We start from the raw sequence: 15,912 nt of genomic DNA, 5'->3' as shown, positions 1-15,912 counted from the left end.
GATTCAATATCCTTCAAAAATTGACCTTTTTGTTTGCTGGAAATTGCATTTATAGAAACGTTCATAAGTAAAGACACCACTTTATGTTTTCCCCACCACACTTAATGTGATGTGAAAACATTTGATTCGTGATTAGTATTGTTCAAATCAGTGTTGGAAATAAGACTCTTAAAAATAACGCCGTTTCGTAATGGCTTTATTTTTTTCAGTATCGGTGTAATCTACCTAATTATTTTTTCTGCCATTACAACGTCGTTATTATTACTGTCAGTCAAAAGCAGTGCGTTACATTGAGACAAGTCGTGTTGGCGTTGACGGGTGTTTAATTTCGTGTCACTCGCAAGAAAACCGTAAGATACAACTGTTAACATTACCAACACACCAAACATGCTCAGTAACAATGTGGTATTAGTAGTGTAGTTATTTTGTTACTAAGCAAAAAAAACATCACATAGGGATAGGGATTGGAGAGTCACTTTATAGTGTTTTATTGTTGACTTTTTTGTAAACAAAGTATTTGATGTGCAGTTGGCCATTTCTACTTATATAGTGTTTCAGGTTGTGAGAGTTTTGATTTATTTTACACTGCAGTGTTAAACAAATACTTAAAGTACAGTGGCATATGTTTACTTGACCAGTTGTCTGACTAGAGATTTTGATTTATTCCATAAAGTGAAACACACTTTATATTTTTTACAGTTACTTTTGTTTTGAACAAAATATTTGAGGAACAGTAGAATATGTCTACTTGACCAGTTTTCTCAGGTTGTGAGAGTTAAGATTAAATTTATTAAACCCACTTTATATTGTTAACTGCTGATTGTTATTTTATTATATTGTGTGCTGTTTATTTTTGTTGCACTTCAAGTGTATGATAAATATGTTACGGGTGAGGAGTTAGAGGTGTTCTTTTCGATTTAACTGACTCGAATACTGCTCAAAAATTTTCAAATTCTTTGACGTACGACAACTTATTTTTAAAGTATTGAAAATAGTTACTTTCCCTGGTAACTAGTTACTTTTACAATGGACTAATTAATGCATAAGTAACTATTTGGAATAAGTAGTGAGTAACTATAACCAATTACTTTTTCAAAGTAACATACCCAACACTAGTCAGAATGTGATTGCACAGATTGGTTCGATAGGTTCCAAAACATGAAATAAGAGTCAGTTTTTTAAGAGGAACACACTTTAGCTACTCATGTTCAGCTGCTCACTACCTCTCAATTGCCACTGCAGCTAAAAAACACTGTCTGAAAAGTATGATTGTGTGGAAGTCTGCGAGTACGGAAGTACAAAGGCTGTTGGTCTTCCCAAACACTTATACACTCAATTTTTGTATCAGGAGGCGGTGTTCGTCAGTGGCAAGCTTCGCCTGCTAGAGCATCGTCAGCAGCGCATCTGTGAAGTCCGAGCCAAATACCAGTGTTTGAAGAAAGAGTTGGAACAGACCAAACAGCATTTGATGCTGAAGCCTCAAACGTGGACCGCTGAGTGTAAGTGAAATTTTCAGAGTACGTACAGTATACACCAGTGTTTATCAACCAGCGTGCCAGGGCACACTAGTGTGCCATGAGACCTATTCTAGTGTGTCACATGAAATTTCCCAATTACGGCATCTTTTGTAACCATTCCATGTCAGTTACTTCCAAGCATTACATTTTTAGTTGTCTCTGTTTTGAATGCTGTAAAGTGATTTAGCACTCGCACAAATGCATCATTAAAAAGCTGAATGCAGGAATAATATTCATTTCTAAATAAAACATGTCCAGGACAATGAAGGCATTACAAGCACAGAGTACCAGATAGCTGAATTTCTCCTCAATTAAATATTCTGACTCCAGCATGAACTCTTATTTAGGCTTAACTATAAATTAAAATACTTAAATCAGGGGGTCAGCTTGGTTACTTTTGTGTTGGACCTAGGGTTAGGATTATGTTTTTTGTTGGAGAGAGTGGTAGGCTTCTAAGCAAGCACACCTGTTGCTACCTCAACTGGTAAGAAACCTGATTTCTGCACAGGGTTGTGCGTTTAATCCGCAGTGAAGCCAGGAAAAATTCTAGGGTTAGGTTGTTGTTTTGGAGCCATGTTTAGTGGCTTAGTGTTGGAGTTAGGATTTCACCGTTAACTGAGGTTATCGTGTTGGTTGGAATTAGGGTACGAGTTTTGGTTTGAGTCAGACACAGTTTTGGTAACTCAACTGGTTATGGTTTTGATTGGAGCTAGGGTTTGGGTTAAAATTTTGGTTTGGAATCAGATGACGTACCGGTAGCTCTACTGTTAAGATGCCTGTACCACTCTTGCAAGCTAGTGGGTTAATCCGCAGTCAAGCCAGTATAAATTTGGGATTAAGGTTTTGGTTGGGTTAGGATTTTGGTTGGAGCTTAGTTTAAGTTTATGGATGAAGCTAGGATTCAGGTTTTAATTGGATTTAGGGGTTTTGTTGTGTTTAAGTGTGGAGCCATTGTTAGTTGGTAAGTGATATTTAGAGTGTTAGTTGGAGCGAGGGATAGGGTTGTGTAAGGTGATCAGATCATTAGGGAAATCACTGGTATATCAATTGGTAAAATGCCTGTCTTCCACACAGGAACAAGTTTGGAGCAAAGTTTATGTTTCAGGTTTTAGTTGGCGTTAGGGTTAGGGGTTTTGCTGTAACTGGGATTGAGCTGTTGAACACTGGTAGCTCAACTGCTGAAGCAGTACATATTCCAGTGTTTTGGTTGGAGCTAAAGTTACGGTTTTATTTCTTTTTTACTGGTAGTTCAACTGCCTGATATCCGCAGGCATAATTGTTGTATCAACTCACTAGTAATTCTAGTTTTACTTGGTTAGTATCAAAGTTAGGGTTTTGGTTCAACCTAAAGTTATGGTTTTGGTTGGAGCGAGGGTTACGGTTTTATTCTGGAGAAAGGGTTAGGGTTTTGGCTGGAGCTGGAGTCTTCCAAGCATTCATCATCACTGGTAGCTCAACTGGTAAGCTGCCTACTTTCCATCCATATCTGCTGTGGGTTGTATCCCCAAGCTCACAAACAATTTGGAATTATTTGACATGTATTCATGATCAAAATGTGATTAACATGAGATGAAACAGATATTCTTTGGCCAGCCGAGAAGGCTTTGATGTACCAGTGTCACATAGATAATGTGACAGCAAATGTATATATGAAATAGTCATAATGCAGAATACATTTCTAAGATAGTGGTGCATAGAAAAAGTACATTGTGATGTACGTACGATCATTAAATAAGATTAAAAGCATCAGCATCCTAGATAGCCGACATCAAGGATAACAACTCAATAGGGAAGCTTGATTAGAATCCCTTGGGCAGAGAAGCGTGATGAATGCTTCTCCAGATGCCCTTGCTTGAGGGTTACAGCGAGGGCAACAATATCATGGTTCGCCAACTGGATGTGCTGCATTATTTTGAGCGACAAAGAAGATACAAAAACGTGATCTGACTTAGCCAGAACAGCGCGATCAAATCAAAAGGGACGTTACAGTGCATTAGAACCTCATTAAAAATATCAAATGGTTGAAAAGAAAACATAAACTGGAGCTTCTACTGATAGTAAAGCAAATCGAGGGTGTAGTTTTGGCATGGACGGAGGGAACGTGTCCACACTAATATCAAGCAATCATTGTTTTGTCCCCATTAATACTACATGACGAATTTAAAATAAAAATGGTGTGTCCAATTCAAAGACCGAGGGCCTGCATCCCAAAATGTTGCAAGAGCCATATTGGACCCCCCCCAAAAAATTGTCTTGAGCCCCAAAAATGTAACAGCCTCCTACTTTTTGCATTTTCGATAGTAAATCTTCATTCTGCATTGTGTTCTACAGCAGACAACACACAGTAAATGCTATTACAGAGGCAGGTTATGGAGGGCTGTTTATTTTTGTATGTGTGTGTGTATGCAGGGTGGGTGGGGGTCACAGCTGCTGAGTGGTAAGCGCATCCGCGTCACAGTTCTGAGGTCATGAGTTCAAATCCAGCTACCAGCCTTCCTTTGCAGAGCTTGCATGTTCTCCCCGTGCTTGCGTGGGTTTCCTCCGGGCACTCGTTTCCTCCCACATTTCAAAAACATGCATGTCTGGTTAATTGGCCGGTCCAAATTGTCCCTAGGTGTGAATAAGCAATTGTGATGTATGACTCTTTGTGCCCTGTGACTGACTGGCAACCAGTCCAGCGTGTCCTCTGCCCCCTGCCTGAAGATAGCCGGGATGGGTTCCAACTATGTATTTATTAAATTACTATGTGGTTACTATGTTATTACCAGGTAATTATTGGAAGGAGGATTAAATAGACTTAGTCAACGACTAAAAAAACATTTTACTAGAAAATCACAAAGACCCAGCACTGGTAGCCTATTTTCATAACAAGTCACCTCAGCTGTACTGAGGGGCACCCTGGTGCCCGCAAGCACCAGGTTGGAGATCCTTGCACCATAACTACTTCGCTTTCATGATGTTCTTCTCTTCTTTCATGCAGTTGAGTTGCAGCAAGTATATGAGGTGGATTCTCTGGAGTATCTACAAGCTCTGGAGTCGGTGACGTACAAACTAGAGAATCGGGTCAACTTCTGCAAAGCTCACCTCATGATGATCACGTGCTTCGACGTCTCATCCAGACATCGGTAGACGTAACTGTCAATATGGAAAAATCTTCCAAATAAACGTTTCTCATTTGGGCTTCTGGCGATGGATTGAGCCAATGATCCTTTTCAAAGCGGTTCTTCTTTGCTTGTGGGTAAACAGGACAGGTGACGGATGAATCAATTAGATGGCCCCAGATATCTAACCGGACATTGGGGAGATGGTGTCTGTTTCATCTGGAGGCACGGAACAGCTGAACAGTCAGTTTACGAGGAAGCTTTCTGGCCACACAGAATCTTACGGCCTTTTCCAAAACAAGAAACTGGGGCCCACAGCATGCCCTATCGGGCAGTTATTAACAAAGACCAGTCAGTCAGACGGACGAATAAACAGGAGGAGAAAAAAGTGCCTTGTTAACATTTCAACCACACAAACACCCCTTGGCTTTGTCTACATAGAATATGGTGCTAGTATACAGAAGTTAAACAATAGCAATGTGTCTGTGATGGGTTCCTCGCCATCTAATAATGGGACGTAAAGTCTGTCACAGTTTCCATTTACAATCAAAAATCCTTTGTGCAGGGTTCAAATAGGGAGCTGGGAAACGGTGTTGTCTTCGGATAGTAATTGACTTCACAACTTCAAAATATAATAATACAATTTATTTAGTCCCGGGAGGGAAAATCATTTACACCAACCGTATCGAGGGGTACAGTCAGTGCTGTGGCAGCAGTGCGTGCGCTAAGTTAACTATTACAAAGTGGTCTTCCATCCAAGTACTAACCAGGCCTGACCCTGCTTAGCTTCCCGAGATCAGGTGATCTTAGGTTGGTATAGTCGTTAACAGGTAAGGTATTTATTTTTCAAATCCACTTATCTTAGAGAAATGAGTGGAAACAACGAATCTGTTTTCATATCCAACCCAAAAAGTACAAAATAAGGTAGTACGAAATAAAGTAGTACTTAGTGTACATATTTTTCCACTTAATAAAGTCTAAGTAAACAGTGTGTGTACTATGATATCCTTTTTGCTGATTTGTGAGGCACTCTGTTTCTGCAATATTTGCAACGTTAACAGTTAAAATGAAAAAATTAGTCTTGTCATATTACCAGTAAAGGGTGTTTGTGGGGAGTTTATGTAGTAATTTGTAACTCAAAATGTAATACTTGAGCACTACCAGTTGAGGCCATAAATTGGCCTTTTTGCATTTACCATTATGTGTTAGCAGTAATGTGCATTTAGGGGAGGCACGGAAGTGAAACATTAAAAATATATTAAATGGTTACGTTTATTCAGCGTTATTTTTCTCATTTATCTTTTCAACTTTGGATTTTCTCTTTTAAAATACCAGAATATTCACATTTCTGATATTATTAATACAATTAAAATGTAAAGTATTACTGTGCTGAGCGTCTGTGGATGCAGTGTGAGGCACAGAGGTCTCTAACCTCATGGCAGAGGGCGATAGTGAGACCACAGATTTTGATTTGGCGCTCATCCCAGCCCCAAACTATGCTTTTATGGATGCTTTTATTCAAAAGGAGCTGCGCATAGACTTTCATTCATAAGTTAAGGTGAGACAATAACATATTTTTTCCTATGGTACAGTTTATAGATTGCTTATTTGCTTTGCCAATCAAATGATGAATAAGATATACCGGTAGGTTCACTTATAAGTAAAACTCAGCTGTGCCTCACCATATAAACATAAATGCACCTAACTTGCTCATGAGTTTATAAGTAAAATTATGTGGATGTCTCTGTACAGAACTATATTTTCACTGTGCAAGGCTCACATGTAAATGTGCTGTTATCATTAAAGGAAAAAGGGAAAAACATGTTCCTAACTCATTCAATGCCAGACGTTTCTCTCAGATGGAAAGTGCAGGTGCCAGCCAACTTTTGTAATTTTGACTCATTTTTGAAGGCCTACAGAGAAGTTAGTTCTGTAGCCATATACACATAGGACATATCAAAAGAAAGCTTGAACCCTAATCTTTTCTTAGAAAGAAGTATATTTTTAGCCATTACCATCTAAACAATGGTTTCCATTAACACAAGGGCACTTTGCTTTAATGATAACGTTTTATTGCAACAACACTGAATTGATGAATGATGCCTGATCTTTGCAAGAACTTTTAGCATCAGCTGTTTCCGGTGACGTGATAACATGATTTCGGTCAATTGGGGGCCGCCCACACACTCTCAATCGCTGGATAGAGGAAGCAAAATAACACGAAAAAGTGGGGCTCCTCAATGTGTGGACAAAGATCGGACTAATGCCATTCCTGCCATCTAGTGGTGATTTAGCATACTGAACTCATTCTCAGGGGCTTGCTACTTACTTGTGAGCATCTCCAGAGCCTTTAGAATAGTTTTTCTAAATTAAATCAAACCGAAACGTTTTGGCACTCAGGGACAATATTGATATGTTATTGCACTGAATGAGTTAAAAAACACCTAAAAAATCTGGTGGGGTCACTTGTATTTAAAGGCAACATCATGTGTTAAAACAAAATGGGTTGGTTTGTTTTACGCTATCCCATCAAGCTCGATCATGCCCTTACTTGAACCCTGCTCAAGGAAGACAAAACCTTAATTTAGCAGCTAGAAATAAACTGGAAAAAAATGAACGGAATCAGGTTATTTATAAAACGGGACCAAATATGTGATGAAACCGTCCAAAAAAATCTGGTTGATGTTTGTGTCGTTTCAAACTCGACTTTCTACTCTCAAACGTTCCTCGGCTGCTCACTGATGTCGTGAGGATGTGATTGCATTGTCGTGTCCGCAAAGCAGCTTGGGACAATTTTTTCCGCAGAGCATCCGTCGGTCGATGCTTGTCTGTTATTTGTATCCGTGTTCGCTTTTTGTAAAGAAACTCGATAAATTGTTGATGTGCGTGTTTTTCTAATAACCAAAGGCAATGGGACCTCGTAGAGATTATCGCCACATTCTTCTTGCTCTTGGGGGAGATTATTTCTTCTTCTTGGTTTCTGCGTTTGAATCCAGATGACGGTTTTCTCTTCGTATTTGTCACAGATAGGCTAATGAAGATTTCACACAGACATAAATTTCACATTTGGTGAACGCCTCAGAGGCCGTCAATTGGAGTAAGCCGTAAAGGAGCTATTAGTCATGGAAAATAGAGCTTGGGTTTAATTGAAAAATGTCTTGTGGAGTGCCTAGTGAAAGTATTGCCTCCCCCAGGAACTTTTTGTCAAATTTCTATATTTCCAGCTTTGATACTAAAGCTAAGAAAATAAATACTGTATATTTTCTAAGATTCAACATCATGAGAGACACAATAGTTAGGTAACCAAATTATTTTCATCCATTTTCTGCTCCACTTTTCCTCAATAGGGTCACAGGGGGAGCTGGAGTCCATCTCAGCCCTCTTTGAAATAATACCATAACAATGCCCATTTGGTGTTCGCAAGATGCCCCATTAGAGACACAAATAACGTGGAAGAAGGTGCTCTTGTCAGATGAAACCAAAATTGGACTTTTTAGTACAAATGCAAAGCTTTACATTTGGCGTAAGAGTAACACTGCACATAACGCACATCCACTGTCAAACATGGTGGTGGTAGCATTATGCTCTGGGGTTACTTTTTTTCAGAAGAAACTAGGATAGTTGGAGTTGATGTGAAAATGGATGAAGCCAAAAACAGGGTGATTCTGGCAGAAAATCTGTTGGAGTCCGCACGAAAACCGAGAATGGAGGACTGTTTTATCTTCCAACAGGAAAACGACCCTAAACATAAAGCAAGGCAATACTTTTGAAAGGCACTGTATATTATCACCGGGACAAAGATTTTAGTCTAGAAATGCAGAATGCGAAGGAATTACAGCCAAAACAAAATGTTATATACAGCAACGTAGATGAGTTGCAAAAAAGAGAATCTGATGAGAAAATGAATATATGAATATATAAATAAGAGGATTAAAGTTGGGCATTGATCTCTGCTGGGTTCCATGTCTTTTACTTGATTTTATATCCTCTATCGTGCTTGGGATGTTTATGCTCTAAATGTTTGTACAGATATAAATTTATCAGAGTGGTTTGTGTCAGAAATAACCATTAAAGAGAGGGAAAAACTTGATTACTTTAGCACAGTGGTGGGCAAACTTCAGGTGGTGGACCAGATTGGGTGAAAAGAATTGGCATGGGTTTGACCAGGAGGGGGAAAAAAATGATCGATTTTTTTTTGTGTGTGTGTCTGCCAATACAGTCTCGATCTGATTGCTTTGCATTGCATGAGGGGAATTAATATTTATCAATGAATAGATTTATTTGATCAAATTCATTTTCAAACATTCACAAACAAAGTAATATACTTGCATTTTTCATCTTAATTTAGATTGTTTTCACATGTTTTTATTATCATGGATACTGGTAATGTATATCTTAAGCACTAAATTTGGCAATATGCATTTAAAAATCTCAAAGCAAAAGTGTTTTATTTTGCATGACATTTTGAATAAGGATCTTGACAAATAAACAAAAATATCTCATTCAGAAAAACGCAAACATAGAAAAATGCACATTTAAAAATGTTCCATTTACATGATTTACGTTAGGGCTGTAACAAAAAATCGATAAAAATCAATTGTTATAAGAGTTGGATCTGAATTTCATCAATTTGTTGTGTCCTGCGATTTATGCACCACTGAGCACGTTCACTCAATGCAAATAAGAGCGAAGTTGAGGGGAAATGCCTGTAGTAGCAGTTTGGTGCAGCAGAGGCCACCTCAAGACTAGTTATATATATATAAAAAAGTATTTGCAGGTGAATAGAAAACATTTAATATTGTGTTTATGATTAAAGCCCCACTGTGTAATATTTGACTATTAAATGACACTTGTCTAATGCGAACGAAAACCAGTGCCAAGAGCACAGCGTAGCAGTAAGATGCAAAACAAACATGGCGGTGTCTTGCAGGTAGGGATTCCACTATGTAAAAAGAATACAAATTCCCCGACCTATGATTTTTTTTGTTGTATAAAAATTAACATTAGGTATAATAGTTCATGTATTTTTGCTTAATATTAATATCATAGTTTTTTTTTACTTCATTAGTTTTTTGTAACACTAGGAGGCACTAAATATTACACATTGTCCTTTTAAGTCAACCACTTTGACACTCTCATTGTTTTATACGACAGAGCATTCTGTTGTTTTATTCACTAATTTTCTATCTGTCCAAAAATGTCAATATTTGAATAGAGGAGTAACGCAAAAGGTGATTTTTAAAAATCCGAGTCATCGATTAAATGAAAAAAAAAAAAGTTGTAGCGATTATTACAATAATCTTTAGTTGCAGCCCTAATTTGAACGTATGCAATGTGGGAAAAAAATATTCTTATGGATGGGGCCACAAATGTTAAATGGACTCCAAGTCAATAAAGACCTTTTAAAGCACTTTACAATGTACTTCACACTTACCCTTTCACACACACACTCACACACCATTAGGGAGACAGCCATGCACGCCACATACCTGCTTATTGGGAGAGAAAGGCACACTGGGGACAAGACTGGCACCAAAACTTTTTTTTTTCGGTCCAATTTTTTCTAATAAAATCTTTTAGCTCAGTGGTCCTGATTGAAAAGCCTGACTGGCCAGTTGTGGCCCATAGGCTGGAGTTTGCCCACCCCTGCTTTAGCATCTTTGGTAGGTCGCATCTCTCATATTCCTGAGGCGATTTGTTCCACAGTGTACTACGTATGCCAAATCGGAAATGGGCTTAAAAATACTTAAGCAGGAAATAAAGTGTGTGCAGTTTTGGACCTTTTGGTGGCGGGCAGAAAGAATGAAACGGGACTGTGAAATACTCGAGTATGTTTGATCAACCAGCCTGCAGATGTGTTTATATAACATTGGAATGGTTCGCATTTCCTTTCTTGTTTTGGATCAAAGTCTATTTATTTCTGCTTTTATGTGTATTTATTTAAGCCTTATCATATTTTACTATGCATTTAAGAGAGTAAAAATGAGACATGAATCTGTAAATACTTTGCCAAACACATGAAATATACTGAATGAGATGTAAAACCCCAAAAATATTCCTAAACTGGCCATATTCCTGGTGCGGTGATGGAGATTTTTTTTTCCTTCTGAATATTATATGATAAAGGTAACTACTTTAAGTGCAGTACTACCAAAGGTAAACGTAACAATATTCCAGTGTAAAGGGACAGTGTGTATTACTTAGTGCCCCTTAGCGATAAAATCTTCATTCATAGGGGGAAAAACAATAATAGAATTAGAATTGTCTTCGATGTCATTGACATCAACGTTGTGAAACATTGTTATGCAACAAGATTAGACATGGCACTCAGGGTAAAACATGTAATTTTGAAGAGAAAAATGATAAAAGACTATCAGGATGAAAAAGCAAAAAGTAGTAATAGTTACAACATAGTGCTTAGAAAAACTTGCCTTAGTTATAACAATAATAATGCAATGAAGAAGAATAGTGCATTGTAACAATAGAGAAATAGGGCAATGGAAATAAGTGCAATAACATTTTGCAGCAGCAATTTGAAAAAAAAACCCAATATATTCACAAGGTTTGTTTTTATATACATTTTAAGCAAAAATACTTAACAAGCATTGTTTTAACCAAAAACATAACAACGTTTGGGTAGTGTAATATCGTAATTAGTTACAAAAAATTATAGTTACAAAGATAAATGAAAACAAAACTCATCAAAGCTTGTCCAGTTTGGGACTTTTCCTTCTTTTTAAATCCCACCGTAACCGGCAAGTCAAAAAAGAAAAAGAAATATTTGGTTTTCCAACTCCAAGCAATGTTTGGTAAAGATTGATATAAAAATGGCAGCTTCTGCCTGTTGTCTAGGATGGCGTGTGTGTTCTGACCGCAGTAAGCAATGATGAAAGACTGGCTATCAGCACTTGCTATGATGTTTTTAATTTATATGTCACTCGCTTTTTAGGTGGTTTACACATAATAATAATAATAATAATTTCCTTTGTATTGTCATACTTTGTAACAATGTACACAGAACGAAATGTCGATACACCTGACCCGTTGTAGCGAGCCGATGCAGCCGCAGCCAACAGAGGGCGCCGCCATTTTTACCAATGTTAGAAGTCTTAGGTATGACTCGGCCGAGTCATATGAATGAAAACCAAAACATACGATGCGGTAAAGGTCTCTTTGGTGTATCTAATGATAAATCGGATGTTGAATGAGATTAGATAAATAGTAGCTGCGTATATACAACGTTTGTCACTTACAATGCTTAGGTTGAACGGAGATAAAAGAAAAGACATTTTTATACAGATTTTAAATAAAAAATTAGGAGTGCTTGTTATACACGAGTGAGCGAAATACACAAATAAATATGGTAAACGTGCATTTTTTTTAATACTTGTATGTCAAGAAATTTGCATTAACTTTACATATCATGAGCTTCACCAGGAGGGAGCTGACATGTCTGCCATCTTGCTGCTACGGGTACCCCCAAAAGACAAAATCCTTGCAAAAGGCTGTGCAGAAAATTGAGACGAAATGATGCGGTTTGGTCATTTTGAGCGTCTGGATACTCTTCCTTGTGCTTTTGAGCACTCGTTTTTGGTTGTACTACACAATCAGCAACATCTATTGGGCAAATAATACACACTGCTTCTTTAAGAATGAAATAAAAAGAAATATGGAAAGAAATTTTTGACTGTCTTTAAACATGATGTTTTCACATTTTTTTGTGTGATTTCTTGTAAAAATATGCCCAGGATACAGAAAAACTGAGACTTAACCGTGAACACGTATCTTTTAGCACATTTTGACATGAGGATTTTTGATGCCTAAAATGAAAAAGTTGAAAATGCATTCTATAATTTTTGAATATTTGAAACCGTTATCTAGAGCAGTCTTGTCAACTGGTCTGACCAGAGAACGCACCATTCTACCATGATGACAAGATGCAACCCCAAACCAAGAATCGAATTCTACTTTATGGAATGAAAGGATTGTGTAGTTTAAAACAGAGATAGAACACGTTCTCCTTTTTTTCTCAAAAAAACAAAATAACCAACAAAACCAAAACGACTTCAAATACCATACTCGAAATAAAGTCCACATCGTATATAAGTGACCGAGTGAAACGGCAAAAAACATCACATACGAAAAGAAATATGTACTCAAATGTGAACCCAAGCAACAAATTTATTTATGTTAATACAGTAGATATTAATGATTATTACGGTGGTTAAAAAAAAAAAAAACATTTACTGTACCTTCAAGCAGGGCTTTAATGGCAGACACCGTTTTTGTATTTCACAATCGTTTCCTTCGACTCGATTGTTATCACTGTTTTCCAATTTTCGGTTCCCTTATCAATAACCTTCTTGGGAGGAAATAAAACAAACTAAATCACAATAAAATAAGATCTGTTCCTTCTCAAACACAATTGGGATTGCACCAACTGACTGAACAAGAATAAGAGATCGAGCAAGGCATTATCGCCATCTACTGTTGAGGAGTGTAATCTACACTCTTTTTTATTAGCATTAAGCTTGCCAAGGCAAAGGCCTGCAACCCACAGAAAAAAGGTCCCAAACATGGGTTGCGACCCACCAGTTGAGAAATAATGATCTAGTAGAGGACAGTCAGGATTGTTAATGGACAAATCTGATGTAAGTGAATATTAAATTGGATTACCCATTAATTTCCAAAACAAGAAAACATTAACTTTTATTTGTACAAGTCTTTTTTTTTTTTCAGACGTTAAGTGCCAATCTGCTGACCATATAAGTCAACAATGTCATAACGGGCGCTCAGTGTGATTGTTCATATGTGTGTCTAATGTGATATCCTACATGCATGATTTGAAGTTGGAACTCTCATTTGATGAATAAAATGGCCGAATGTAAATAAAGGAATGTATTTGACAAATCTGAGGTGTGTTTGCTTCACTCTAAAAGAAATTCACTGACCTTTCTTAAGCTTAAAGCTACTTTTTAGTTACAGTTTAGTGCAAAGTGTTACCAGTTTAATATGGATTTATAAAATAACATGTTATTACTAAGTTCCTACTATGTCATTACCAGTTTATAATTACCGTATTTTCCGCACTATAAGGCGCACATAAAATCAGTTTTTTTTTTTAAAAAAGCTTACTATGCACCTTATAATCCGGTGCGCCTTATATATGGATCAATATTGAATTACAAGGTCTCGCAATTTATGGTAAGCAGCCACCGACTCCATTTTTCGCGTAGAAGAAGTGCGCTGTGCATACTGGGAAATATTAAACAAATGTCGATTCTCTTTTATTTGTGCGTCTGTATAAAGACCCTGAAATGGCTCCTATTAAGAGACACGCTTACAACGCAGAGTTTAAACTCAAGGCGATCAGTCACGCAGTAGAACACGGGAATAGAGCAGCAGCGAGAGAGTTCAACATTAATGAATCGAACACGAGAGTGGCTCGAGCCGGCAGAATTAAGAGTCCCCCTAGGAACTCGCTAACTGAACAATGGTTCCATGGGTGAATTATGTAAAACCCACTACAACGTTTTACATTTTACAGTTATAGTGTTATTGCTTTACTGTTATTGTTTTGCACTTGTTGTTTTTGCACATTACAAGTGTCAATATATTGCGATTGCACTAACGTTTAATTTACCATCACAGTATCAGACGTTTCATTTTGGGAGTGAATGGAGTAGTGGAAAGCTTGTTTGTTATCTGTTAATAAAGTTTGACTGACCTATCTGACTGTTTTGTTAGCACGGCACCATCTAACGGTTGCATAACGTAACTACATCCTCTACTGTAGCAAAGTCAAGTTAAGTCACATTTATTTATGACGCCCTTAATCACAAAAATGTCTCGAAGGACTGCACAGGATTACAATTACAAAATTGCACAATTACCTGATCTTAAACCAGCATGCACTTATAGCGCCTTATAAAGGGGTGCGCCTTATGTATGGAAAAAGTTTAAAAATATATCATTCATTGAAGGTGCGCCTTATAGTGCGGAAAATACGGTATGCTAACTCTGGCAGTGAGCTGTCGCGAGCACTCAGCCCTCAAGTGGTTGGATTTGGAAATTCTTGTAACTTTTTTCCTTTGTATTTCGTGCAAGGTGGCTCAGGCATCTGATGAGGATGCCTCACTCCGGTGGTGTTCAGGTCATGTGCCACTGGAAGGAGGTCCCGGGGACGACCCTGTGACTATTATGTCTTCAGACTGGCCCAGGAACGCCTCGGGATTCCGTCAGATGAGCTTGACGAAGTGGCTGGAGATAGAGAGGTATAGGCTTCCCTGCTGAGGCTTCAACCCCCTGACCCCGGATAAGCGGAACATAATGAAGGGATGGATATCCGGCAGAAACGGTACTTTCACTACGCTGTGTTAGGCTTAATCGAACCCGTTAATTAAGAAAATACGCCCATTCCCTCTTTGTCGGTTTTCTTCCGTGTCTACTGTGTGAGAGCCAGCTTTTCTGCCCAGGAGCCCCACCATTATTCTAAAGTAACAGTAATTGAGTAACATTTTGGCTACTATAACCACCTCTCATACACAGATATCATTTTTTCACTTTGTCTACCCCTTGATTTGCAATTTCTTCTTCATCTCACTCACAGTATCAACTTTTGGTACCGAAAGTATAATAAAAAAAAAGAGTTAATCAGCATTTGATTAACCTGGTAAGCCGGTTTGTCAGTCACTCTTGACCCTTTTGATCTTGAAGACTGATCTTGTTGAACATGTGGACTTTCAGTTTGTTCAAGGTGTTCTCAATTGTGGTTATCCGTTAGGCAAGGCGCTCGGCCAAGTTAGCATCCAAGCACTGAAGCAGGATCTCAATAATGCCAGCCAACACTCCCATCAGCTCGTCCGTCATTTTTATCAACCATGGCAACACATTCCTACACTGACAAGTGTCACTTGATGCATAATGACGATCAGTAAATAAACATCTTCTGCATCTTTAATATTTAAATATATTTCCAAATTATTAAACGGGCCAAATGTGAGGAAATAGTAGTTTTTTTATTTTCATAAAATCAGTACATTCCAATTACTTTATGAGATAATGCATTTTGAAAACAGCATGTCTTGCCATTGCCATCCTCATCTGTGACGTCATCAGAGGAACCCCCGGAACCCAAGTAAGCCAGTCGCCATATTTTTTCAGTGTTAATCAGTCAAAGAAGTTATTGAGGGTTATCGAGGGAAAGTTTTTGTAGTTTTGCTGGGCATTGTGTAGTAAGTGGATGCAGTAACGGTACAAAAAAGGCAGGCAGCTAAAAGGAGGATAACTGGCAA

The 15,912-nt window shown here is 37.9% G+C and overlaps 1 protein-coding gene across 1 annotated transcript in view; it reads left to right on the top strand.

The window, feature by feature from the left end:
- kif26ba (kinesin family member 26Ba) overlaps positions 1-13,501 on the top strand; it is a 234,885-nt gene extending 221,384 nt beyond the window's left edge. The window contains exons 27-28 of the mRNA XM_088334902.1: positions 1,349-1,499; positions 4,498-13,501. Coding sequence (XP_088191028.1) covers positions 1,349-1,499; positions 4,498-4,646 — 300 coding nt within the window. The 3' untranslated portion in view covers positions 4,647-13,501. The remainder of the gene's footprint in view (positions 1-1,348; positions 1,500-4,497) is intronic.
- The last annotated feature ends 2,411 nt before the right edge of the window (positions 13,502-15,912 follow it).

Source organism: Urocampus carinirostris, chromosome 4, assembly GCF_059441175.1.
Source record: "Urocampus carinirostris isolate Australia breed hairy pipefish chromosome 4, RoL_Ucar_1.0, whole genome shotgun sequence".
Taxonomy (NCBI): domain Eukaryota; kingdom Metazoa; phylum Chordata; class Actinopteri; order Syngnathiformes; family Syngnathidae; genus Urocampus; species Urocampus carinirostris.
The sequence above is the reverse complement of the archived record's forward strand: the minus strand, read 5'-3'. Positions and strand labels throughout refer to the sequence as shown.